Here is a 27,900-nt window from a genome sequence, read left to right as displayed (position 1 = left end):
ACATTGTTGCAGTTTTCTTATCTCACCCTGTATTTTCTGAGAAATCCAATTTTTGGCCGTTAGACCTCTCCTCTAAGTCTCCGGTGCAGAGTTGCATTTTTCCTAGTTTCTTTATTGAGCCATGGACCCATCCATCCGAACTGGTTGTAAAGGACATTGCAGGATGCGTCGGTGAGACCTTTAATGGGTCTTCTGGATATTTCAAACATATGTTATTGAAAACCTATATAATTTTTTAAAGTCCGCCAAAATAAAAGCATAAAAAACGAACAATAAATTTCATGCCCCAAACAATTGTGCTAAGAATAACATTGATATAAAAATACAACAACTGCAAAATTTTGTTTCTCTAGTTTTTTTCACGCGCCTATTATTAGAAAATAAACAACAGCATTGAATTGCATATTTCTTTTTTTTTTTTTTTGCATCAACTGTAGCAGGCACGCAAAATTCCGACACACAAAACAGCCCTGCCTCGCTGCTAATATAAACACATCTTCTCAGATATACCATAAACCCATAAATCGGATGTAATTGAATTTATTTTCAAAATGAGAAGAAGAAGTAGAAGAAGAAACAGAAGATGCTTTATTCTGTAACACAACAACGCGTTCAAACAGTTGATTCGATTCACGGATATATTTCATTGGTGTTTATATTTTTCTCTCTTCTCTGAATTTCATCCCATCATCTCGTTGCCTTCTCTTCCTCTTATTGGATTCTGTTGTTGTCTGGTTGGCTCTCTTCACTTCGTTGCAACAACTTTGTGAATTGTGTTGCATTTTTCATTAAGTTTAAACGTCAAGTTGAAGGAATTTCATTTACAGAGCCTTGAACTTGTTTAGTTTGCTGCTGTTGCACTCATCTTCTTCTTCTTCTTTAACAACGCCGTCATTGTGTGTATCTTTTTCTGGGGGCTGTGGCAGCCGCCGCCATATCGTGATGCAAAAATTGCATCAAACTTACACACACATTGAAACGGAGAAAAATAAACAAATACCAATTTGCAGTAATCCCATAAAATCCGGCTAAAGTAAATTACAGTAACAGAGAGCGAGGGATAGAGAGAGTGAGAGGTTACGGCGAGGGAGGAGAAAAGAGCATTATGAAATTCGCAGTAATGCCGGTATTATGGTGGAGATTGATGCTACATCTCCTCGCTCTCTCATAGTAACACAAATTACTGCAGACATGCATCATATTTAGAAATGCACCACACAAAAGATGCCCGAGGAGAATGAGAAAATAGAAAAAATGAGAGTGAGTTACTCAAAGTAATGTAGAGTTGCCTTTGAATTACGGCATACACATGATAACAAAAGGCCTTCCTCCACATAGCCATAAAGTGGAAATTCCCATTGTCACTCTCTGTGGCTCTCTGCGTGAAGGAATGCATTTTGGTTTTTTTAATAATCATAATTAATTGGAAAAGTAAACAAAAGCATGAAATAGAAGTAAATAGAAGGGGGATAAGTAAAGGAATGAGATGAATAACAACAACTTAAAATAGGGAGCTTGAATGTCAATAAAAGTGGACTTTTGAAAAAAAAGAAAACGGGTAAAAAAACTTTAAGTTCGGCTGGGCCGAACTTTTAATACCCCAACCATTGGGTAAAGAAAACATTTTTGTATATAAGTATCTGAATTGAAACGTGTTTCACTTTAAACTACAAATACCAGTTAGAGCGCTTGGATACTGCTGTTAAACTTTTCAAAAAACCATTAAGTGGGTGAGGCCGTTATATGGAGCCCACAACAAAACAGGAACCTCTATAGACAATTTTATACTTCAAGGATTGTCATTAACCAAATCTTCTTAAATACGAACTATGAAACAATTTCGTGGATAAAAGAGACTTTCAAAATAGCAAATATCGGTGGGTATCGTTATATGTGCGATATATGAATACGTGGGCCTAAAAATGTGACAAAAATCGTCAAAACACTGAATATACAAAACGTGGGCCGATATATCTCATTTTCAATACCAACCATCCTAGACACAATACAAATTAGTGTGCCAAATTTTGAAGCTCTACGTCTGATAATGATGACAGATGGATTTTATGCCGATCATACTACTTTATGGGGTCTACGACGAACATTTAGGGATGTTACAAACGGAATGGCAAAGGTTATATACCCTCCTTTTCAAGGTGAAGGGTATACAAATTACAAAATAACTTCTATGTAAAGTATACATAACGTCAGTTTCAGGCTGGAGTGTTTAATCCGCAATTTTTTTTATAAATAATCCACATTTATTAATAAAGAAGTCATCCACGATTATGGATAAAAAAATTATCAATACTTATGGATAAATAAATTATCCACATTCGTGGACAAATATATTTTCCACATTTGGGGATAAATGTGATCTAATTTTTGTGGTTTAATAAATTATCCACATTTGCAGATAAATATATTATCCGTATTGTGGGCTTGTGGAGAGATAATTCATCGACATTTGCGGATAACAAAATTATCCACATTTGTGGATAAATAAATTTAACACTTCTGTGGACAAAGAAATTATCCACGATTGTAGATACATATATACTATCCACATTTATGGATAAGTAAATTATCTAAATTGGGACGAAATAAGTTATCCACGTTTGCGGATATGTAAATTATGCATATTTGTGTATAAGTAAATTATCCAAATTTGTGGATAAGTAAATTATCCATATTTCAAATACATTAATTATCCACATTCATGGATAAATAAATTAACCACATTGGTATCTATAAATTATCCACCTTTGTGGATAAATAAATTATCCACATTTGCGGATAAATAAATTATCCTCCTGGATAAAAATCTTTTTTTTATAATAAATTAATAATAAATTATTTACATTTATTTGCGGATAAATAAGTTATCAACATTTGTGGATAAAAAATTATTACAATTCAAATGCGTTATTCACGTTTGCGGATAAATGCATTGTCCTCATTTATGCATAAATAAAATATCCACGTTTATGGATAAGTATATTATCCACATGGTGGATACAATATTATGATTTATAAATTATTTAAATAGTTACAGTCGAAAAGAAAATGTGGTTTTTCTCAGATATCTCCTTTGTTGAAATAATATAAACCAGATTTCATAATTTTATTTTTTTGTTTCTCTCTTCCTTATTTTTTGCAGGGTTTCTGTGCTGCCAGTATTAAACGTGAACATGGCGACGAAGTCGAAGTCGAACTTACCGAAACGGGTAAGCGGGTCATGGTTCTGCGTGACGACATACAAAAAATGAATCCGCCTAAATTCGACAAAGTCGAGGATATGGCCGAACTGACATGTCTCAACGAAGCGTCCGTCTTGCACAACATCAAAGACAGATACTATTCTGGTCTAATTTATGTAAGTATCAAGATTTTCATTTTTATTTTTTTAAATTTTGTAAAAATACCCAAAACGTTGTTGGAAATCAATGCTAATTTCATACATCCGTCAAACGCAAAATGTTGTCAATAAGGTAATGTGCGCGATTTCCGTTCATTGAGTTGTGTCGTCATTAAGCGAAATGACTAAATAAACAATTGTCCATTTTTGAAGAGAATACCCAAATCGAAGAAGAAATTTACATTTCGTATGGTCTTTAATAATGTTTACACACTCTCACATGGACATTTGAATATTTGTTTAAAAATATATATGTATCCCAACCATTAGTTTTATCTTCAGATTTTTTTGGGTTGTTTATATTCCCGACAGCCAAAAAAGTGATATTTTTCCAATATTTATTCAACTAGCAACTGCCCGCCTGAAGGGTGTGCTTGCTTGTTTAAATTATTGAATTTTCTGCTGAATTCCTCTAAAGTGGCTGAGCAGTTTATTTCATGGAAGAGTGACTGACTAAGTGACTATCCCGATATTGACAAATATTTATTTTAGAGCAAAACATGTGGTAGAGTTGTATGTCTAAAAAGACTGTATAACACAGATTCAAGGAAGGGCATTTTGGGTAATTTTTTGAAAATCGGAATCTATCTTTCCACCCACAGTCAAAATAAAACAATATTTAACAAAATATATTTTTTAATAAATTGAGTTGTAAAAAATGTTAAAAAAAAACATTTTCAAAATTATTTTTTAAAGATAAGAAAATATTCTCAAATTTCACGTTTTCAAAACTGTTCTTTGTTGAAAATTTTTCCTTCTTCGAAATGTCAATATGCAGGGTGAGATGAAAAAGCTGTAACCAACTTCAGACTGCTGTAATTTCTAAGCCACTCGTCCGACAGCTGTTAAAATTATTCCAGTGACAGCTCATTATATTGTTTACAAGCGTACAAAAGCATTTTGGTAAGAATTTTCCAGAAAAAAAGTTATTCGTGATGGAATTCAAGCGTATTTGGCTGGAAAACCACAAGTGACTATCGTTAGAGCAAATATTCGGCAAATATTGAAAAATGAGCTTACCCCGAGCCATTGAAATTCGAAAGAGTGCAAGAACTTAGACCTCAAAAGAGCTAAAGAGTTGCTTCGCTTGGCCGAAAGTGATGAACTGTCGAATTTGGTTTTCTCCGATGAGAAAACATTCGTTGACCAGCAGTTTGTAAACAAACAAAATTATCGTGTTTACTTGCCAAAGAGGTCAGCTGAAAATGTGCACCTTCGGTTGGCCACCAGAATTCAAGCGCCTGCCATGGTGATGGTGTGGGCCGCCATAACAGCCGATAGTCGCTCTCTACTCGTATTAATCGACCGTGGCATCAGAATAAATGCCGAATATCATCGCGAAAATATTGTGGAGGGTGTATAAAAGCCACACAAATATTTTGGCCGCAGACCTTGGACATTCCAATAGGATTCAGCAGCATCGCGTTCAGCACGCGCCACCCCAGAATGGTTACAAAATGAGATTCCTCGCTTCATTTCCAGCGTACAATCTCCGGATACCAATTCGTTGGACTATTGTGTCTGGAGTATTTTGGAAAGCAAGGTTGGCACTAAAAAATACCAAAGTGTCGATCACCTCAAGCAAGCGCTTCGCCGAGAATGGGCCAAAATACCGCAACGCAACATTCGTCGGCGTGTGACGGCCGTCATTGGCCGTTTGAAGGCCATAATTCGTGCCAAAGATGACAAATTCGAACAAATCTAAACTTATTCTAAAATTTTATTTTAATAAAAAATGTAAAAATTATGGCGATTGACTTTGTTGCAGTTTTTTTATCTCACCCTGCAATTCCTGTTTCCAAATTTTCAAACTTTTTCAGGAATCCAAATAATCTATACAAAATGTCCCTTCAAAGACATGTTTAAAGAATCCACGTTTTGTGAAGGTATTTTAAAAAATAATAAAAAATGCATTTTAAAATCTGATTAGACCTTTTATTTATATGTGTGTCACCTCAGCAAGTAAAATGCCCATGGGCGTTGCCACCTAGTTTCAAACAGACAAAACCATTGATTGGAACTTCAACAAAATGCAAACCCAAATAGAAAAACAAATAAATTGCAATAAAATATTGAGATATCTGTGATAGGTTACAAGCCGTAACACGCCCAACTACTGCTACAAGTCAAAAAAAAAAAAAAAAAAAAAAAACAAATCGAAATTAAGAAAAAAAAAACAACGCTTGACAAAAATCTCTAAAAAATCCAAACAATGTTTTGCGGTTTTGCCACAAAAGCGAAAACGGCCTAACATACTTTTTTCCGAACAGAAAACAAGCCAATAATAAAACAACAACTACAAATAAAACAAAAAGCATATAATTTTAAAGATATTTATCGACTTCTGTTTTAGAATTTTAATTGAGTGTAAAGAACTTTTTGCTTGCAAAAAAAGCGAAACAAAACAAAAAGCAACAACATTCAAATGAGACAACAAACTGTGAATAACATTTTTTTATTTCTTTTAACAAAAAACAACCGCTGGAAACGGAATTGTGTTGGCGTCATACCACCGTCAGACCTGCCTGAGTAGTGTTATTTTTTCCAAATGTTTTTCTAGTTCGGTCTTTTCTCTCTCTCTCTCTCTCTCTCTATCGTTTTGTGCTTTATTTCTTGTGATAAGTCGCCAGAGTAACTCAAAATCTTAAAACTCTCAAATCCACCTACCTAAAAATTAAATAAAAGCTAAAATAAAATTTATGTTTTTGGTGGACTTCCAACCCCTTTTGCATTCCCTTCCTCTCTTTGTCGACAATTGCCATCGAAAATAGGTTAAAAAATTAACATTTAAAGCGAAAATCCAAAATCATTTGTTGTGCGGCGGAGTCGTCGCACGTTTGAGCCAGCGGGTCATGTGGACAAGCGTGCCACTCAAACAACCCGCTTGGTGATTTATGTTGGCGTTCATTTTTGCGGATGATTAGATTTCCGTTGTGTGAACAGAACAGAGTTTAAAATTAAGTTTCTCTTGAAGGTCGTTTTACAGAGAAGTTGTATATTTTGAAATTTTATTAGGAGGAGGTGTATTGGAGATCTTTGTTTCTTAAGTATTAATGAGGTCCGTAGAAATGAGGTCTTCGATATTTAGAAGAGCGACAGTTGGTCCCCTATTTATAGAAGGGAGACAGGAAATCTTCTTTCCTGATCTTCCGTCTCATAAAACTTTCGAATCTATTTGTTCTATAAAAGATCGGAAAGAGGTCTTCTATTTGTTAAAAATGTTTCAAAAGTCTACTACCCATGAAAATCCTTGAGGATTTGTTTTAGTTAGGAAGAGTATTTGGAGATCTTATTTTCATTTAAGTATCAAAAGAGTTTGTCTTTCCGTAGAAGAGCCAAAGGAGGTCTTTGATATTTAGAAGAGCGACAGATGGTCCTCTAATTGTAGAAGGGAGACAGGAAATCTTCTATCCAGATCTTCCGTCTTCATATAAGTTCAACAGGAGATGTCCTTTCTGCCGAAAGGTCAAAGCGGAGCGACAAGTGACGTGTCTACCTGTGAGATGTCTATAGTAAACCAGCAGGAAGTTTCTATCTAAATATGTCCTTTAGGAGGCATTATATCCATAGAAGAACCTTAAGAGGACTTCCATACATAAAATGTTTTTACAAAGTTTTTAATGCTTCAGAGGAGTCTGACAAGAGTATAGACAACATTTAGAACGTTTTCTATCAGTTGAAGATCTTCCGAATCTAGTTGATCTATAAAAGACCGAAAGGAGGGCTTCTATTTATTAAAAATGTTATATTTATCTTCCTTATTTTTACAGAAAACCTTTCAAAAGTCTACTACCCATATGGTAGGGTTTGTTCTAATTAGGAAGTGTATTTGGAGATTTTTTTTTCATTTAAGTATCAATAGAGTTTGTCTTTCCGTAGAAGAGCCAAAGGAGGTCTTCAATATTTAGACAGATGGACCTCTATTTGTAGAAGGCAGACATGATATCTTCTATCCTAATCTTTCGCCTTCATATAATTTCAACAAGAGATCTTATTCTGCCGAATGGTCAAATGACCTTCCGCAACTATTTAATCTATAAAAGACCGAAAGGAGGGCTTCTATTTGTTAACCATGTTATAGTTATCTTCCTTCTTTTTACAGAAAAACGTTCAAAAGTCTACTACGTATAAAATCATCGAGGATTTGTTCTAATTATGAAGAAGGGTTTCTATCCTACACCTAAAGCTTTGGGAGGTCTTCGATCCATATAATACTTTTAGTAGGTTTTTAATCCAAAGAATTCAGAATGTATGCTCAGATGACCGTAACAGGGTATTCTACCCAAAAATAACATTCAGGATGTCTTCCATTCGCATAAAATCTTCCGGAGGTCGTTTATGGGTAAAAGACCTCCAAAGAAATTCCATGGATTGAAAAGATTCAAAAGATAGGTCCTTGATAAAACAACGAGGGGCATCTATAGCTAACCGATAACTTATCGATATTTAATCCATTGCTCGTCGATAGCACATCGATAATTTTCAATATTTCATCCATTGCTCGCCGATAGCGCATCGATAATTTTCAATATTTCATCCACTGCCCGTAATTGGCACATCGATAAATTCATGATAGCTCGATCGATAACTTATCGATAGCTCATCGATAGTTCATCCATTGGCCGTTAATGCTAGCTAGTCAATTAATTGTTGGTAGGCGGATAACTCATCGGTATAGCTATTATATCATCAATGGCCTATCGATAAGTTATCGATATTGATCCATTGGTTTCCATCGATGACTTGCTGAAAGCTCGTCTATAAAGTTTCGATATGTTGTCGTTTAGCGCATCGATAACCCCCATCGGTAATTCACCAATAGTTCATTCATTGCTCGATGATGACTCACCGGTCCATCAGCTAAGGCTAGGGTGGTAGCTCAGCGATAGTTCATCCACTGCTCATCGACATATTGTGGATAGATTATCAATGACTTTTCAGTAGATTGCCAATAGTTCGTTGATGGCTCATCGATAGTTCATCAAATATCTCCTTGATAACGTATCAATTACTCATCGATGGATTGGCTCATGGATGGCTCATCTATAGCTTATCGATGTCAAAAACGTATCGATAGCTTGACTATGTGTAGTTGATGGTCAATTGATGGCTCATCAGCCGCTCGTCGATAGTGAATAAATTGTCAGCAGGTCGATAACGTGTCGTTTGCTAGTCGATATTTTGTTGAGTTTTTATGGATATCTTGTCTATATCGATAAATTCTCGATAGCTCTTTTGTGGCTAATCGAAATGACATCGATAACTCGTTAATAGCATCTCGATTCATTGCTTATCGATACTTCGTCGACAGCTCATTGATATTTTATCAATAGTTTAACAATTAGTTATAGATAGATTGCCAATAGCTCGTTGGTTGGGTGTCGATATCGATTACTTATAGTTTTTCTATGGCTGATCGATAGTTCAGCGATATTACTTTTCCAGCTCGTCGGTAGCTCATTAAAAGTTCATCGATAGCTCGTTGATGACTCTCTGATAGATAGTTGATAGCTTTTAATATGCTGGTCGATATCTCATTGTTTGTTAATATACAGCTTCTGGATTATTTGTTCATTGTTTATCGATAGCTCGTCGACTGTTTATCGACGATAACTCGTTGATACATTTTTGATAGATAGTCGAAAGTTTGTTGTTGACACCTTGTCGATTATTTGGTCATCGAGAATATATATAGCTAATGATAACGATATTCTCCCCCAGCCCCCATAGTAAACCCTCACTCTATTCGGACTCTCACTCGCATTTTTCAAACAGAAGTAGCTCTCAAGAGCTCTCGAATAAAAAAAAAAAAAATAGTAGGGAGCAGAAAGTTTCAGTCGAGAATAAAAACGAACAAATATGAACTGTGTCGCAGATAGCTCGTCAATAGCTCTGGACATTTGTAAGGTGGGGTTCATTGCTCAAAAATAATTAAATGAAATGTTTATTGACATTTTGTGGTTAAAATAGAAATTGAATTCTAAAAATTGGGTAGCATGTTTGTGGTTACAGGGATTGGGGGCAAAGGGAATGGGTATCTCCTGTGACTTTTTTACCCTGTTCAATGAATGGGAAGCCACTAAAATTTTGTGTGTGTGTGTGTATGTGTGTGTGTGTTGAACGTAGAAGCAGCAAGTTAGGTTAATTATGCAATGCCACACTACTAGCCTCCGTCCTAGCGTGCAGGGAGATGATAGATAGTCTCGGCCTGGTCTTTAAGTATCAATTGCTAAATAATTTATTTAAACGATGTGAGTGTGTGTGTGTGTTTTTTTAGAAACGGTTTACAATTTAGTGACAAAAATCTCATCATTCTAACGCCCATGATCCGCAACTATTCTATTAGATGCTATTATATCCCCCTCTTTCTCCAAGAATAATAAGCAAATGGTAGGTGACACTTCGTAGCCCCACAGACAGCCACCAGACAAACTAAACTGAAAACTATTTTGCATTTCTTCTTTGTCTGTCTGTCTGTCTGTCTGTCTGTCTGTCATGTATTTACAAACACTTCATTGCATTTGTAATTTATTTGAAATGTTGGGTGGTGGTGGTTGTTGATGGATATTGGGGAACGTTTTTAGTGAGCAGGATGAGAGGGGGTTTCGAGGAGAATTTCATATCTTGCAGTGCACACTGTGTCGCTGCTGGGTGGTGTTGTTTGCTGGGGTCTGTTTGTGGCTGCTGGCAATCAGTCTCTGGCTGAGATTTGATGATTTATTGCCATCACCAAGAATTGGCGCCTACCATCACCGCTCGTCACAGTTGGACATTTTACAACTTGTTTGAATTTACAAACAACAATAACAAAAACGATGGCAAATAAAATAAATTATTTTTATTGCAAATTTGTCTCAATTGAAATCATCGGGTCCGAAGGGGTAGAAGAAGGGCTAAGTGGGTTTTAAACGACCTAATTATCATTGGAAAGGGTATAGAAAAAGGGAAGAGGAGAATATTCAGTTCGGTGATGATTTGAGGGATGGGGACTAGGTTTTTAATAGGAGTTTCAAAATACCATAGCCACAAATATTTAGATTTACAATGTTAAGGGGAATTTTTTTAGGAAACACTTTCATCCTTATAGCATTGTAATCTTTATTGTTAGTGTCGACAAAAACTCAAAAACAATCATAAATTTTATAATATATTTTTTTATTCTACGAAAAAAAAATCAAAATGTGTTTTTATAATTAGAAACCTTTTTAAAATAATTGAGATAAGATTTGACCATTTTTGGCGTCTTCAGTTTTGAACGGGGCGGAAAAAATATGAATGAATATGACATACGGCGAAGCCGATCGATGCAGTCATAAAAACATTTTTCTTCTGTTGGCAAATGAAAAATTAAAATAATAATAAAAACTAATAAGTTGATTTTGTTGTTGCAATAAAAATTATAAACATTTTTACCTATTTTTGTTAGAATAAAATAAATATTCTAATTACGCGAACAAGAGCATTCAAGAATATCATGTCATGGATTAATTAATATTTTATTCGTTCTAAGTTGTACGAAGTTTGTTCAGCTTTAATATTGTTTTTTTGTAGTTTTAATTTATTCAAGGTAGTAATCACCCTCAATCAGGGCAGAGAATCCTGAGGGCCCGGCCCATACCGAAAAGGTTACTTTTCGGGCATTTTTTTTTATTAAATTTCCTGAAAAAGTTCGTTTTTAGCATTTTGGCCCGAATTGGTTTCGAACTGTGTCTCTGGCTGTGATATACCCAGACACACAGTTCGAATATGAATATATGCCATATTTTTTGTGAAATAAACAATTTCTCTCTTCGGCACTTATTTCTAGGCGAAAATATATATATATATATATATTTTTTTTTTGGGAAGATCCCGGAGAACCTTTATCAACACCCAACTCGCTAGGACGTGATTTCTCTTCTCTCTCTCTCTCGTGATCTCTTTTCAGTTCGTCTTTTATATCTTATCCAGAGGATTTTTTCAGTTAGCCACCATTTGGGCGCCACTTATTCTCGGTTAATGTTCCCACTAAAATTAGCTATGGTTTTACACGCCACCAGCTAGTTCAAAAAAATCCCTGAAATCACGGGGTTGAGAATAACTCCAGAATAACTATACCAGAATGTGAACATTTTTTGCGAAGTCTTTTAAACGTCTGCTTTTCTGTAAATACTCGCCCCATATGTTTTATAAAGACTTACTCGTCTATAAAGTGGGAGATAAAAAAACTGCAACAAAGTCAAACGCCATAATTTTCATTGGAAAAATAAGTTTAGAATAAGTTTAGATTTGTTCGAATTATGGCACCTTTGGCACGAATTATGGCCTTCAAACGGCCAATGAAATCGTCACACGCTGCCCGAATGTTGCTCTGCGGTATTTTGGCCCATTCCCGGCGAAGCGCTTGCTTGAGGTGATCGACACTTTGGTATTTTTTAGTGCCAACCTTGCTTTCCAAAATACTCCAGACACAATAGTCCAACGAATTGGTATCCGGAGATTTCGGTGGCCATTGTGCGCTGGAAATGAAGCGAGGAACCTCATTTTCTAACCATTCTTGGGTGGCGCGTGCTGAGTGCGATGGTGCTGAGTCTTGTTTTCGTGCCCAAGGCTTTAATACACCCTCCAGAATATTTTTGCGGTAATATTCGGTATTTATTCCGATGCCACGGCCGATTAATACGAGCGGAGAGCGACCATCGGCTGTTTGGCGGCCCACACCATCACCATGGCAGGCGCCTGAGTTCTGGTGGCCAATCGAAGGTGCACATTTTCCGCTGACCTCTTTGGCAAGTAAACACGATCATTTTGTTTGTTTACAAACAGCTGGACAACGAATGTTTTCTCACCGGGAAGACGAAATTCGGCAGTTCACCACTTTCGGCCAACCGAAACAACTCTTTAGCTCTTTTGAGTCAATTTTTTTTTTCTCTTGTGGTATAAGTTCTTGCACTTCTTGGGATTTCAATGGCTTTACCCCGAGCTCATTTTTCAATATTTGCCGAATGGAATATTGCAATATTTTCAACTCACGAGCCATTTTTCGGCCACTGCGACGCGGGTTTCGATCAAGTCGCTTCTTTACTTTTCGAACCATTTCTGCTAAAGTTGCTCTTTTCTTCCGTCTACTTCCATGACGTCGGGCTACGCTATCAGTATCTCGGTAACGAGCGATGGTACGAGACACAAAAGATTTGTTCACATTTAAATGCTAGAGTGCTCGAACGATTGCCACTTGTTGTTTTCCAGCCAAATATAAAGAAATCACACTATCACGCTTGAATTCCATCATGAGTAACTTTTTTTCTGGAAAATTCTCACCAAAATGCTTATGAACGCTTGTAAACAATATAATGAGCTGCCACTGGAATAATTTTAACAGCTGTCGGACGAATGGCTTAGAAATGACAGCAGTCTGAAGTTGATTGCAGTTTTTTCATCTCACCCTGTAATGTCTCTGCTGATCTAAACTCATAACCCTTATTAATAATTTCCCACTCCCAGCTTATTTCTGTTATATTTTTTTTATTATTTAATTAATTCAAAAAGAAAAGAAAAAACTTGCATAGTATTTTAATTATCCACATTATCCAAAAAGAACGAAGGAAATCTCATCTTGAAAATATTTTTTCTTCTCCATGAAAATTTAATAAAAACGATTATCACATAAGGCAATCACAGCCACAACACCAACAGCTCGCATCAATTAATCATTTATCCTTGGGTCGTTTTGTTTGGTTCGCAATTGAATTCTAACAAAACAACAACAGCTACAACAACAAGAAAACAATATTTGGAAAAATTCACTTTTCAAAATTGACCCAAATGTTCTTATATGTCGTTTTCGATTATTTATGCACTCAAAACGTTTTCAATTACAAGCAAGCAAAAAAAAAACAGCCGAAGCAGTCAGTCAGCCGGCTGGCCTGTCCGCCGCTAGGCAGCCCCGATAAACATCCAGTCAGTCAGTCAGTCAGCCAGCAGCTCCACATAGTTTGTTAAATTGTCAACCAAATATGGTATTGAATTAAATTGATTTGGGCAAGACAGCAGCAACAACAACAAAAATAATGATGTTTAAGCGTAAACAAAAAAAAATCAGATATGCATATTTCAGCCTCCACCTTTCGTTCGTGGCACCCCCTGATCTCCTCATCCACCTCGGAAAAGACGCAAAATATGATGTACGTCATGATTTATGTCTGTCCCAATGGATTCACACATGTTCGGAATGTATTTGTTCCTCTTGAGCTTTGGCAAAGAACGATTTATCATTTTAAAACGTTTGGATAAGAGATGGAGGAGAGGCGGCGGGCGGGGTAATTAAAATAACAATTTTTGTTAATAAAATTGTTGCAATTTTTCCTTTGCGTTTGCAGTCATGTTTGTCCTGCCACCATCCCTCCCTTAGAACGCCAAAAGAAATTTTATAATTAATTCACCGCAACACATGAAAATATTATGCATCATAAAATGCCACGACAATCGCTGCGTCGTCTCTGATTTTGGTGCCAGTTTTTGTTGTCGGCCGAGGTGCTACCTTAAATGACGCAAGTTATTTAATGGGTTGAGGTGAGGCAAAATATTGCATTGATATATAGACAGATGCCAGCAGTAGCTGCAGCAAAAGTACCAGTAGCAGTGATCTAAGCGATCATATCGCGACATTATGACGAATATGAATGAATGACAGTCGATGGAAAATTGACTTTATCTTATGTGAGAAAATTCGCCATTTGGGCGCCATTTTTACTGGGTAAATGGCAACACTAACATTGTCAATGATTCACAGAGATTTTTTATTTTCAGCTGGCCAACAAAAATACCCTAAGCTAGGCTATAAGACTCCCCTTCCATATACCAAGACATCCAGCTCAACCACAAGATTGTCTATAAAGACTCACGTCAGGTGTCCTACATTTCGTTATGGCAAATTGGCAATGGTTCGCAGAGAAGTTTTAGTCAAATAAATTATCCCTAATTTTTCACCTTCCATCTATAAAGACCTCCCTTAGTTGGTCTATAGGAGCACACGTATAATTACGGCTTTAATCGAGTCCTTAAAAACACTCTTCAGTTCTTATATATAACTCTTACGTTTTAAAGACTTCCTTCAGGAAGTCTTTGCCACTATAATATTAGCAATGGGTTCAGACGCACAAGTTTTCTGAACGTCATTATATCCTCCGCCATAGTATGGAGGGTATATGAAGTTTGTCATTCCGTTTATAACACCTCGAAATATACATTTTAGACCCAACAAAGTATTTATATTCTTGATCAGCATAAAATTCTATGTCGATTTAACGATGTCCGTCTGGGGAAACCACTTTAGCTTACGAACGAAATGAAATAGGTTTATACAATTTTTCTCAAATGTATATTATGTTTGCAGGACTTTTGGTATTGAAAATGGGAAATGTAGGTTCACGTTTTGGTATAGCCCCCATATAATGGTACCTCCCTATTTTTTTAAGCGACATTATTCACCAGAAACGTTTCAAATTTGGTATTTGAAGTTCGTAATAGATACCACAGCCTATGGCAGAAAATTGTTTGTGCAGGTCCCCGTCTTCGTATAGCCCCCATACAATGGTACCTCCCTATATTCGGTATTTTGAAGATTTTAGCTACATTATTCGCATATTTTTCTTTCAAGTTTCGCATTTGAATATTGTAAGGCTTATGACAAACGGATAACGGAAACATTCGGTATTTTTAAGATTTTAACAGAATTTTTAAAGGATTTTATTGTTTTGAAAGTGGCCAAATTCGGTACAAATGGTGAAGGGGATTCAAAGTTCGGTCCGGTCGAACTTACAGCTTTTTTACTCGTTTAGTCTAAAATCTCCCCGAATTCCATACTTCCTCCAGGAATTACGTATGTAACAACGCCATTTGGTCGAACTGATGGACAACAGGACAGGACAACGCTAAAATTTGAATATATATACGACGCCATTTGGGCGCCTCTTATACTCGAGTAATAACAAAACTAGAATTAGAAATTAATCACGAAGTCTTTTTGGCTGCTACCTCAAGTTGTTCGAAAGAGACTTTGTTCTGCTCGTGTATAAAGTATTCGATAACAATGCAGCTTGGGCGCCAATAGCAAAACCCAACTCTACCTCATTTCTATGAGATTTTTCTCTTATGAATACAATGACCTTTAAGCCTACCATAAAATCTCCCTGCATTCAGTTTATCACTAAATACCGCCTTGGAAACCCTGCCCCCTGGTTATCTCAAAAAATTTCTCTCAGGTTTTCAGAAAGACATCGAATTATTTATCTGTGCAAAAACTCTTGCTCTTTAGGCATCATCTGTCTGTTGGTACCGTCAGGTAGAACAAATAGTTTTCAATCACTTTTGCAACAACGACTGATTGCATTGAGAATGCAGAAGCCGATGTCGTCGTCGTCGTCGTCGCTAGTGACGAAGGTGGCTGAAGGTGGCGATGATGACGAAAATCTATTTTTAGGCCAAAAATTAAATGGGCGGGTGGTCTTTAATCTGAAAATTGCTGTTGATGTTTGACGAAGACGACGGGCAAATTTTCTGATTCATTCAAAAGAATTTTAGAATATGTGACGACGGATTAATTGCAAAATTAATTGATTAATTAACTAAAAACATGTAATTATTCATCGCGGGGACAGAGTGTTTCAGAAATGTTTTATACAAAATTTTAGATAATTTTTTTATAATTAAAATTTTTTAAATAGAATTATCAGCGTTATCATGTATGTGGATAAAATAAACCACATTTCTGGAAAACTAGCCCCATTGCTGGATCAAATTATCCACGCTTGTGGATAAAGTTATCTGCCTTGGTGGATAAAGTTATCTGCCTTGGTGGATAAAATAATCTAAGTTTTTTGATAAATAATATCCGAGTTTGTGGATAAAATAATCCACAGCGGCGTTATCCACATATGTGGATAAAATAAGCCACATTTCTAGAAAATTAGCCCCATTGCTGGATCAAGTTATCCACGCTTGTGGATAAAGTTATCTGCCTTGGTGGATAAAATAATCTAAGTTTTTTGGATAAATAATATCCAAATTTTGGATAAATTTATTCATATTTGCCCATATAACTATCCACGTTTGTTTGGATAACATTATCCTAGTTTGATCACCAAATTAACCAGGTTGAATAATAAAAAATTATCCACGTTTATGGATAACTGTTCACTTTGTTCGATAAAATTATCCATATATGTGCATAAAACTTTTCACGTTTGTGGATACAATTATCCGCGCTTGTGGATAAATTTATTTACTGCTGTGGATTAAGTTCTCCCTTTTGCGGATTATCCATATTTGGGAGTATAATTATCCACCTTTCTGGATAAAAAGATCCAAATTTGTGAATAAACATATCCACGTTTGTGAACAGAAATTCCACCTTTCTGAAAAAAATATCCACCATTCCTGATAAAATATCGGCGTTCTCGGGTAGTATTATCCACGGATAAAATTATATACGTTTGTACAGGGGGAGATAAAAAAACTGCAACAAAGACCACCATACTTTTTACATTTTTTTAAATTTTATTGAATGAAAGCAAAAAATGTTGGAAATAGCATAACATTTAGAATAAGTTTAGATTTGTCCGAATTGGTCACCTTTGGCACGAATTATGGCCTTCAAACGGCCAATGAAACGTCATACGCGGCCCGAATGTTGCTCTGCGGTATTTTGACCCATTCCCGGTTTTGGTGGCCATTGTGTGCTGGAAATGAAGCGAGGAACCTCATTTTGTTACCATTCTTGGGTGGCGCTTGCTAAGAGTAATGGTGCTGAGTCCTGTTGGAATGTCCAAGGTCTGCGGCTTTAAAGCACCCTCTAGAATATTTTCGCGATAATATTCGTCATTTATTTTGTTGTTATGGCGGCCCACACCATCACAATGGCTGGCGCTTGAGTTCTAGTGGCCAATTGAAGGTGCACATTTTCAGCTGACCTCTTTGGCAAGAAAACACGATCATTTTGTTTGTTTACAAACTGCTGGACAAGGAATGTTTTCTCATCCGAGAAAACCAAATTAGGCAGTTCACCACTTTAGGCCAAGCGAAGCAACTCTTTAGCTCTATTTTCTTTCTGTTGCGGTGTAAGTTCTTGCACATATTGGAATTCCAATGGCTTTGCCCGAGCTCATTTTTCAATATTTGCCGAATGGAATATTGCGATATGTTCAGCTGACGAGCCATTTTTCGGCCACTGCGATGCGGGTTTCGATCAAGTCGCTTCTTTACTTTCAGCTGTCACTGGAATAATTTTAACAGCTGTCGGAAGAGTGGGTTAGAAATGACAGCAGTCTGAAGTTGGTTGCAGTTTTTTTTATCTCACCCTGTAGATTTATTCACGTTTGTAACAAGAGTTATCCTCTTTTGTGGAAAAAATTGTCCGCGTTTTGTCGATTTCAACCCAGAAGCTATCAAAATCTCCCTCTGGCTAGTAATTGCCGCCACTTGTTCCTCCTTAATATTCACCCATGGAATAAATCTTAAAAACAACAACATCATCACACTTGTAAATTATACACATGTGTGGAATAAATATATCAAACATCATCATTCGCAGTAGCAGAAAAAAAAACAAAAAACGGCGGCAAAATGCCGCTTTAATTGCCCCAGGTTGCATTGACTTAATTCTCCTTGAATGGTAAATAACGTCCAAACCAGATCGGCACTCAGTCACAGTTGCCGTTGCTGTTGCCTGTTTGAATTAGCGTTTTTTATTCTGTTTTTTACTTTTATTTAGCTTTCCAGCAAGCACCGGACTCCTTATTAACTACCTGCTTCTGCTCACCAACGAACGCAAATGGCAAGCTAGGCTGAGGTTTGGTTGACTAGTCTAATTCCACTGAGATGTTTTTGAATATAAGAACTTTCGGAGCCGTGTTACTTAATGTTAAGCTATTTCGTTAACTTCAGAATTCTGTCAGAAATATCGGATGGAAATCTGAGAAATGTCTCACATCATTTTTTAAAATTCTTCGGCTTAACTCTAATTTTGTAAAAAAAACTCTTCAAAACTACTCTTATGAAAAATGTTCCAGTGGTAGGTATTTTTACTCGGTCCCGGATCCATCCTCCAAGAAAAAAAATAGTTTCCCGGAATCAGGGTAAAAATACCTACCTACGAAGAGTTTTTTTTACTAAACTGGAGTTTCAAATCCTCATCTGACCCATATTCCGGCATAATTCGAAGAATTCGGTCCCCATAACCCTCATTTCATACAGTCTTAACAGAAATTGTGTGATCGAACTCCTGTAAGGGGGTGAACCTAATTTCTTAAAATATTTTCCTTATAACTTGTTAAGGATGATATCTTTTCCGGGTCCCTCTCTTCGCCTCTTTATATCACCAAATCTCCCTCAAAACCACGCACACACCTCAAAATTGTAATGCTTCGCACGTACTTCTCATGCTAGTTTTTGCTGTTGTTGTTGATCGTGGTGTTGTTGTTGTTATTAGTGAATTTGTTTTATATCTACCGCATGGCATAAATTAACTTTTGGTGTAAATTTAATTGCAAACCATCAACCTTTAGTTTAGACAGGCGTATTTAAAATGATCACAGGTTGGATGGCTGGCAGGCTGACTGGCAAGCATGCAGTTTATTCGATTTAGTTGACATAAGACAACAACAACAACAACAATACTCGTTATGTGCTACGTATTATTACTTTATTTCGATGTCACTTTAATGTAATTCGATTACAGGCTTTATAAAGCCAATACGTTTGCTTGCTCAGGGGAACGGCCCATAGTGGTTCTAAAGGGGTTATTGGTGGGAGAAAACATTGTTCAAAAAAGGTTAAAGTTAATTTTTAGAAAATGTTAAAATATGTGTTAGGTACCAGATATAGTGGACCGAAATATTTAATTTTTATACTTCATCTAATACAGATAAAAATCGAACATTGATATCAAATTCCATGGGAAATCATAAATTCCATATTCATCTCAGGTTTCTGGTTGAGAGAAATATTTAAATATACCAAGTTGTAAAGAATCGCTGATTTGTTTCACAAGTTATGACAGATGAAAGTATTGAATATTGTATCCCTTTGTGGGTGAGGTACCAGAAGGGGTTCGCGGATATATATTATCTTCACAACATATCTTGTGTTGGCAAAAATGTTTGTATGTGTGAAATTTGAAGAGAGTTGGATGCTTTTTTTGCCTTCTTTGAGCGGACGTTAATTTCGCCTTTAATGTGCTTCATAGATATGTCACCGATACATGTCATCTTCACAGCAGATCTTGTGTTAGTAGAAATAATGAAATATGAATAGAACCGGATGCTTATTTCGGAGTTAATATTCGTTATTGTTATTCTAAACTTTGACCCTTTGTGGGGAAGGTACCAAAAGAAATGGTCCGATCTCTACCATGGTCCGATCTCTACAGATCTTGTGTTGATAGAAATATTGATATGTGCCAAGTCTGAATGGATTCGGATATTAAGTTCGCGTTTTATGAGCTTCATAGATATTCAAAATGTTGACCCCTGGTGGGGGGACACAACTAATATTGGGAGAATGAATTTTAAGTTTAAAAAACAAAAATTCGATTTATTTATGAGAATTCAAATTAAATTGCTGTTCCTTTGTTAACCACTGTCCCACCAGTTTGGCTCACAACGATCAACACATTTGCATGCTCAAAGGCCTGTTGTCAGTTACGTTATGAACATTCATTTGCTCCATAGAAGAGACGATGTTGTTAAATGATTACATTTACCTGCCATTTGTTGCTTTACTGCAACAGAGGAAGGTTGGAGGGAGATGCCAAAAAGATCTCGTGTAAGCGGTATTTGTTTTTGTTCTGAGAGACTATTCTATTTATTTTATTGAATTGTCATGTTTATTTTTTTAATAAAAAAGCATTTAAAATTGAACACGAGATTTAAGTTTTTTACTATTATTTGTTCACTCCATGCATTTAGTAGCAGCACACAGTTACCGATGCATTCATTATTGACCATATTTGGTTTTGAAAAAAAATGTTACATTTTTTTGTCTGTGTGTAACCTTTGGGTTTTGAGTTAGATCATAATAACATGTTTTAAAGCAATAAATAAATAAAATATTATAAATCTTCATTAAAAAATAATACAATAAATTATTAATATTAGGAATAGAAAATAATTAGTAATATATTTATAAAGATTCGAAATTAGTTTGAAAATCTGCAAAATAAAGAATTCTCCTACATACCCGCAAGAGATGTATACTTTTTACATCACATTTTTGAGATGAAACCCAGACGGATTGGACTGCTACAGTCTATCTTCATTTTCATACCTGAGAAAATTTGAATATTTTTTATACCATCAGCCATATTGCTAGAGATATGGAGATCATTTGATAGGGCCAAAACGTGCCTCATCGAAATAGCGGTTTAGATCCTAGGTCTCTTTGGACCAAATCCGTTTCAGGATGTTTGGAGTCGATCTAACGATGTCCGTCCGTCTGGCTGATGCACACGATAACTCTCGAACGGAGTATCCGATTTATCTCAAACTTGGTGCTTCGTACTATTATTATTAAACTTAGACCAAGTTGAGAGATGGACAATATCGGTCCACTCCAACTCCCACAAAAGGTAGAAATTTTCCAAAAAAAAAAAAAATATTTTACTGCACAAAAAGAGAAAGGATAATTCGATTTTGCTCCAACTTTGTAAAACCTTATATTCGCGTCAGTTCTAGGTCAGGTGTGAAAATGGACAATATCAGTCCACTCCTCCACAAAGGGTCAACATTTCTAATAATTATAACGCTTATAAAATGTGATGTAAGAGTCCGACTGTCTTCAAATTACACACATCACAATATTTTTTTTTTAACTCAAGGTCTGGTGTGAATATGGGATGTATCGGTCCACTCCTTCTGGTACCTGTTCCATAAAGGGTCAAAATTTTGAATACCCATGAAACTCGTAAAACGCGAAATTGGTATCAGATTCCATTCACACTTGGCACATATCAATATTTCCATCAACACAAGATCTGCTATAAACATGGTAGAAATTAGACCATTTCTTCTGGAACCTCCCCCACAAAGGGTCAAAGTTTTGAATAACCAAAACGATATAAAATCCGAAATAAGGATCCGATTCGTTTCATATTTCACACATCTCATTGTTTCTACTAACACCAGGTCTGCTATTAAGATGGGATGTATCCGTTCACTTCTTCTGGTACCTCTCCCACAAAGGGTAAACATTTTGAAAATCAATGAAACATCCGATTCCATTCAGACTTGGCACATCTCAATATTTCCATCAACACAAGATCTGTTATAAAGATGGTAGAGATAAGACCATTTTTTCTCCCCTACATAGCGTTTAAGATTTTGAAAAACAAAACGCTCAGAAAGAGAGAGAGAGAGAGAAATAAACTCTCTTCAAATTTCTCGCATCCAAACATATTTGCTAACGCAAGATCTGTTGTTGTTGTCAACTCCTTCTGGTATCTCACAAGGGGTCACAATTTTGAATACTTATATTTGCGAAACAAATCAGCGATTCTTTACAACTTGTTATATCTAAAAATTTCACTCAATCAGAAACCTGAGATGAATTTGGGATTTATCGAAATTTTCGATTTCGCATTAAATTGGATATAAATGTTCGATTTTCTTGTAATTTTGCTCATACCAATATTTTTATCTGTATTAGATGATGTATGAAAACGGAATACTTCAGTCGACTATATCTGGTACCTCACGCACATTTTAACATTTTCCAAAAATTATCACATATTTCATATAAAGTGAAGGAAGTAACCAATATAGTCCAAACCTGTCTCGTCGCAATATTTATATCACACCCATTCCTTGGGAACCTACTCCATAGAGGGTTAAAAATTTGAATAAACACAACAGAAGTCGAAATATATTTAAATGTGTCATAAATTTTAGGTTTGTTCACTTACCTCCATACAAAAATAAAAAAACAAATAAATTTAAAAAATCAATTTGATTTCTACAAAAAACGAATCCTTGCCTGTGAATTTTTAAATATTTGCTTGCTTTTTTATTTCTTTAGGCGTCCCATCATAAACTGTCATTATTCATTTCAATCACAAAAAACGAAATGAAGTCATCATTCCACGAAAAAAAAAAAAAACAAAACAGCAAAACTCATTTTACGTGATATCAGACCCATTTCTTCAAACTTCTGTAGTTTAACTGTGAAAATATTTCGTTGTTATCGCATTCTCAAAGAAGGGTAGCCCCAATACATATATACCATGGATGTATGTATGTATGCATATATGTATATATGGTAAATATACTTTGTGTACAGATATACCGACTCGAATGATATCATTCAATTTGAAGTTATTGGGTTTTCAACAACGAAACTTTGATATATTGACAACGATCAGTTAGAGTTTGAATGGGAGGGTTTGAAGAATCATAACAGTTCACAAGGTCGATCGAGTTACTGAGGCATTATATTTTGTATACTCTCCACCTTGAATATACCCTCTTTGTATTAACTTTGTCATTTTGTTTGTAACATCGCTAAATATTCGTCGTAGACCCCATAAACATAATAAGCATTAAATTCTAAGTCGATTTAACCATGTCCGTCTATTTTTCTAAGCATTGGTATTTGTAGGTCATAATAGGTTCTAGCTTCCTTGGCGAAATATTGTCTGTATAGGTCCACGTTTTTGTATAGCATTCGGACTTTCGGTGTTTTGATAATTTTTGCCTGGACTGATTTGTCCAAAAATTAATATTTGTAGTTTGTAATGGGTTCTAGCTCTTGTGGCGGAACACAGTATGTATAGGTACACCTTTTCGTATAGCCTTTACATAAAGGTACCTCTGGATATTCAGTATTTTGATGATTCTTCCACATTTTCCCCCGGATTTGTCATAAAATTGGTATTTGTAGTTAATAATGGGTTCTAGCTCCGGTGGTAGAACATTGAATATTTTTACGTCCACGTTTTCCTATAGCGCACATATACCCGATCGGTATTTTGATAATCCTAGTCACATATACCCACGAAATTGTTTAAAATTTGATATATAAGAAGATTTGGTAGATGACCATGCTAGAAGTATTAAATTGTCTATAGAGGTTACCGTTTTTGCATAGCCCCCATATAACGGTCTCACCCACTTTATGTTTTTTTGAAAAGTTTGGCTGCATTATCTAAAAGTTCATACTAGTATTTGTAGTTTAAAGTATTTTATTTTTAATTTTTTAGGAGATATTAACGGGGAGGTGATTTATTTTTTGGAAAAAGTTTTTAGAATTTGTTTTAATTTTCCTTTGGGAATCCATTTTAGTTTTCTCTCCAGACAAGTTTGCTTAAATTTCAGAAAGAAATCCTAAGCAAATTTGAAATGGCAAGATAAACTTCTTATCGTTTCACCAGTCGTCGTTTTGTTTTAAAAACTTTTTATAAGCCCTGATATAGTCTACATGTTTTAAGAATTGCCACAAATTGAATAACCATGAAATTGTGTTGAATGAATGACATGCTCTAATTCCCCTGCGAATAGATTAAACACATTTTACGAATACTTTTTTTTTAAGATATTAAACTTTTTGTGGGCAGAATGAATGGAATGGAAACAAGTTTTAGAGTCCTGATACCTTTTTTTAATATGGACATGTCTTGGGAATAAAGTACAATACAAATTTACAAATACAAATTTTTAGAACATGACAGTTAATTTTTTTTTCTTTGAAATTCAATATCTTCTGATTGTTACTCATAAAAAATTCCCATCCTATTGTCGCACGATATAAGATATTATTCATTGTTTTTCCAAGCCTGGAATTCATAACTTTTGCTTTGTAGTTGGATGTCCACACTCCATGCAGGCGTTACTCATTACTTGGAAATGAGAAATGTAAGTTCTTTTGCCCTGTATATTTTAGGAATAGTCCATTATTTTCAAACTACTGTTAATGTAAATGGTAGTCTGCATTACCTATTCATGGGTTATTTATCTCCTATAGCTTTCCAATTATTGTTGGGCAGCCAATGAAACGAAGTCTAAAATAAAAAATTGCCAGAGGAAGATTTTTGATATTGTAATTATAGATTTTTTAGTTTTGATTTTTTTCTTTTAAAAATGGCCATTCGGCGAATATTGAAAAATGAGCTCGGGTTGAAGCCATTGAAATTCCAAAAAGTGTAAGAATTTACACCGCAACAGAAAGAAAATTGACTCAAAAGAGCTAAAGAGTTGCTTCGCTTGGCCGAGGTGGTGAACTGGCGAAACATTCGTATTCCAGCAGTTTGTAAACAAACAAAATGATCATGTTTACTTGCCGAAGAGGTTACCTGAAAATGTGCTCTTTCGGTTGGCCACAAGAACTCAAGCGCCGGCCGTGGTGATGGTGTGGGATGCCATAACAGCCGATGGTCGCTCTCTGCTCGTACTAATCGGCCGTGGCATCAGAATAAATGCCGAATATTATTGCGAAAATATTCTGCAGGGTGTATTAAAGCCTTGGGAACGCAAACATTTTGGTCGCAGACCTTGGACGTTCCAACAGGATTGTAACCCAAGAATGGTTACAAAATGAGGTTCCTCGCTTCATTTCCAGCGCACAATGGCCACTAAAATCTCCGGATACCAATCCGTTGGACTATTGTGTCTGAAATATTTTGGAAAGCAATTTTGGCACTAAGAAATATCAAAGTGTCGATCACCTTAAACAAGCGCTTCGCCGGGAATGGGTCAAAGTATCGCAGAACAACATTCGGGCAGCGAAAAAAAAATAAATAAAAGTTATGGTGTTTGACTTTTTTGCAGTTTTTTTATCTCACCCTGTATAGTCCAAACCTGTCGCGTCGCAATATTTATATCATATTTATTTAGGACTGATACGAAATGGACAATATTGGCTCATTCCTTCGAAGCCTACTCCATAGATGGTCAACAATTTGAATAATCATAACACAAGTTCAACTATATTTAAATAATCGAACATTGGCTGAGGGTATACATCTGTCGGCTAAACCGACTGATACTTTATAAATTGTTTTTATGAAAAGTGAAAGATTATTACAATTCTGTTGAAAAGAAGGTTAAAGTTTCTGCTTACAAAATATTTGGAGCATGCCAAGAAATCCAAATAAACATTTATCTTAAAATTTATAATTTCCAATTTGCTTAAATAGTCATTACATATTCATAATTTTAGGGTTATTAAACTTTATTATTTCTCTACACATAACAGACAGACACATATATACACACATACATATGTACGAATATATAGAAATGAACATTTGCAAAAGCATTGATGCATAAATATTTAATACATCCACCAACAACGTCGCTTCGCTTTTGTTATCATTATTTTCTTGTTACTGTTTTTTTATTTATAAATTTTTTAATGTTTTCTTCTGCTTCCTCTTTTTTTTCTTACATTTTTCTCTTGTAATAATATATTAATCATGCTCATTTTTGTTGTTGTATTTTTTCAGACATATTCCGGTCTTTTCTGCGTCGTTGTTAATCCCTATAAGAAATTACCAATTTACACGGAAAAAATTATGGAACGGTATAAGGGCATCAAAAGACATGAAGTGCCACCACATGTCTTTGCCATAACAGATACCGCCTACAGATCGATGTTGCAAGGTAAGTTGGCAAAGAATTTGTCAAAAAAAATCTTTTTGAAAAAAAAGAAAATTAAAAAAAAAAACATGATTTTTTCACTATATTTGCTAAGTAAATGGTATTTACATTTTCATTCCAAGTAAAGCTACCATATAACAAATACTATTTGGCATTTATTTTTCTTATCAGAAAATCCTTTATTCGGAAATATGCTATCTTTGTATAGTGTCAAAAAACGTAGCGGGAATGCAAAAAAACCCAACCCAATCTACATAGAGAAGATATGCAAAATGTTTTAACTGTAAAGAAAATTTTCCAAAGGATTTCTTTGAAAATAACTTCATAATGTCTCCTTTCTAAGAAGATAGTTAAAAATGTCCATTTAGCTATATCTATACAGGGTGAGATAAAAAAATGCAACAATGTCGAAAGCCATAATTTTTACATTTTTTTCAATTTTATTGAATGAAAGCTCAAAATGTCGGAAATAGTATCAAATTTTAGAATAAGTTTAGATTTTTTCGAATTGGTCACCTTTGGCACGAATTATGGCCTCCAAACGGCCAATGAAACCGTCACACGCTGTCCGAATATTGCTCTGCGGTATTTTGGCCCATTCCCGGCGAAGTGCTTGCTTGAGGTGATCGAAACGTTGCTATTTTTTAATGCCAACCTTGCTTTTCAAAATGCTCCAGACACAATTGTCCAACGGATTGGATATTTTGGTGGCCATTGTGCGCTGGAAATGAAGCGAGGAACATAATTTTCTAACCATTCTTGAGTTCTGGTGGACAATCGAAGGTGCACATTTTCAGCTGACCTCTTTGGCAAGTAAACACGATAATTTTGTTTGTTTACAAACTGCTGGACAACGAATGTTTTCTCATCGGAGAAAACCAAATTCGGCAGTTCACCACTTCCGCCAAGCGAAGCAACTCTTTAGCTCTTTTGAGTCTATTTTCTTTCTGTTGCGGTGTAAGTTCTTGCACTTTTTGGAATTTTAATGGCTTTACCCCGAGCTCATTTTTCAATATTTGCCCAATGGAATATTGCGATATGTTCAGCTCACGAGCCATTTTTTGGCCACTGCGACGCGGATTTCGATCAAGTCGCTTCTTTATTTTTCGAGCCATTTCTGCTGATGTTGCTGTTTTCTTCCGTCCACTTCCTTGACGTCGGGCTAAGCTGCCAGTATCACGGTAACGAGCGATGGTACGAGACACAAAAGATTTATTCACATTTAAATGCGGGAGTGCTCTAACGATAGCCACTCGTGGTTTTCCAGCCAAATATAAAGAAATCACACTATCACTGGTATAATTTTAGCAGCTGTGGAACGAGTGGCTTAGAAATGGCAGCAGTCTGAAGTTGGTTGCAGTTTTTTCATCTCAACCTGTATATGGGTAAGAGTAAAATGCCGTATTATAATTGTTCGAAAACTACCAAATTCTACTAAATTTGGTATTGGGTGATTGTAGATGAAAGTATTTCGAGACTTGCAACTATTTGAAGTTTTGACTCCCTGTAGGGGAGGTGCCAGGGAAGTGGTCCGCAATATCCCATATTCACACTAGATTCTGTGTTGATACTGGGATGTGCGAAATTTGAAGAAAATGGGACTCTTATTTTAAATTTTTAAAAATTTATCATTATTCAAAATATGGTCGTACCATCTGATGCAATTGTTAGATTTTGCAAAATTTGAACAAAATCGGATAATCTATTCTTGTTTTATGAAATAAATTATTTTCTGCGAAAATTTAAAATTTTTGTGTTAAAGATACCGGAAGTAGTAGACCGATATTGCCCATCCTCGAACTCGAGAATAATGTAGTATTCGACGATAATATTACGATTTGTCAAATTTGGACGAAACCG

General features: G+C 35.6%; 1 protein-coding gene across 5 annotated transcripts in view; it reads left to right on the top strand.

The window, feature by feature from the left end:
- LOC131803769 (myosin heavy chain, non-muscle) overlaps nucleotides 1-27,900 on the top strand; it is a 90,751-nt gene that overhangs the window by 24,007 nt on the left and 38,844 nt on the right. For all 5 annotated transcript variants that reach the window (XM_059125462.1, XM_059125448.1, XM_059125454.1 and 2 more), the window contains exons 2-3: nucleotides 3,161-3,376; nucleotides 25,887-26,043. In XM_059125462.1, coding sequence (XP_058981445.1) covers nucleotides 3,161-3,376; nucleotides 25,887-26,043 — 373 coding nt within the window. The remainder of the gene's footprint in view (nucleotides 1-3,160; nucleotides 3,377-25,886; nucleotides 26,044-27,900) is intronic.

Source organism: Musca domestica, unplaced genomic scaffold, assembly GCF_030504385.1.
Source record: "Musca domestica strain aabys unplaced genomic scaffold, Musca_domestica.polishedcontigs.V.1.1 10, whole genome shotgun sequence".
Lineage (NCBI taxonomy): Eukaryota > Metazoa > Arthropoda > Insecta > Diptera > Muscidae > Musca > Musca domestica.
This window is presented reverse-complemented; position numbering and strand designations above follow the sequence as displayed.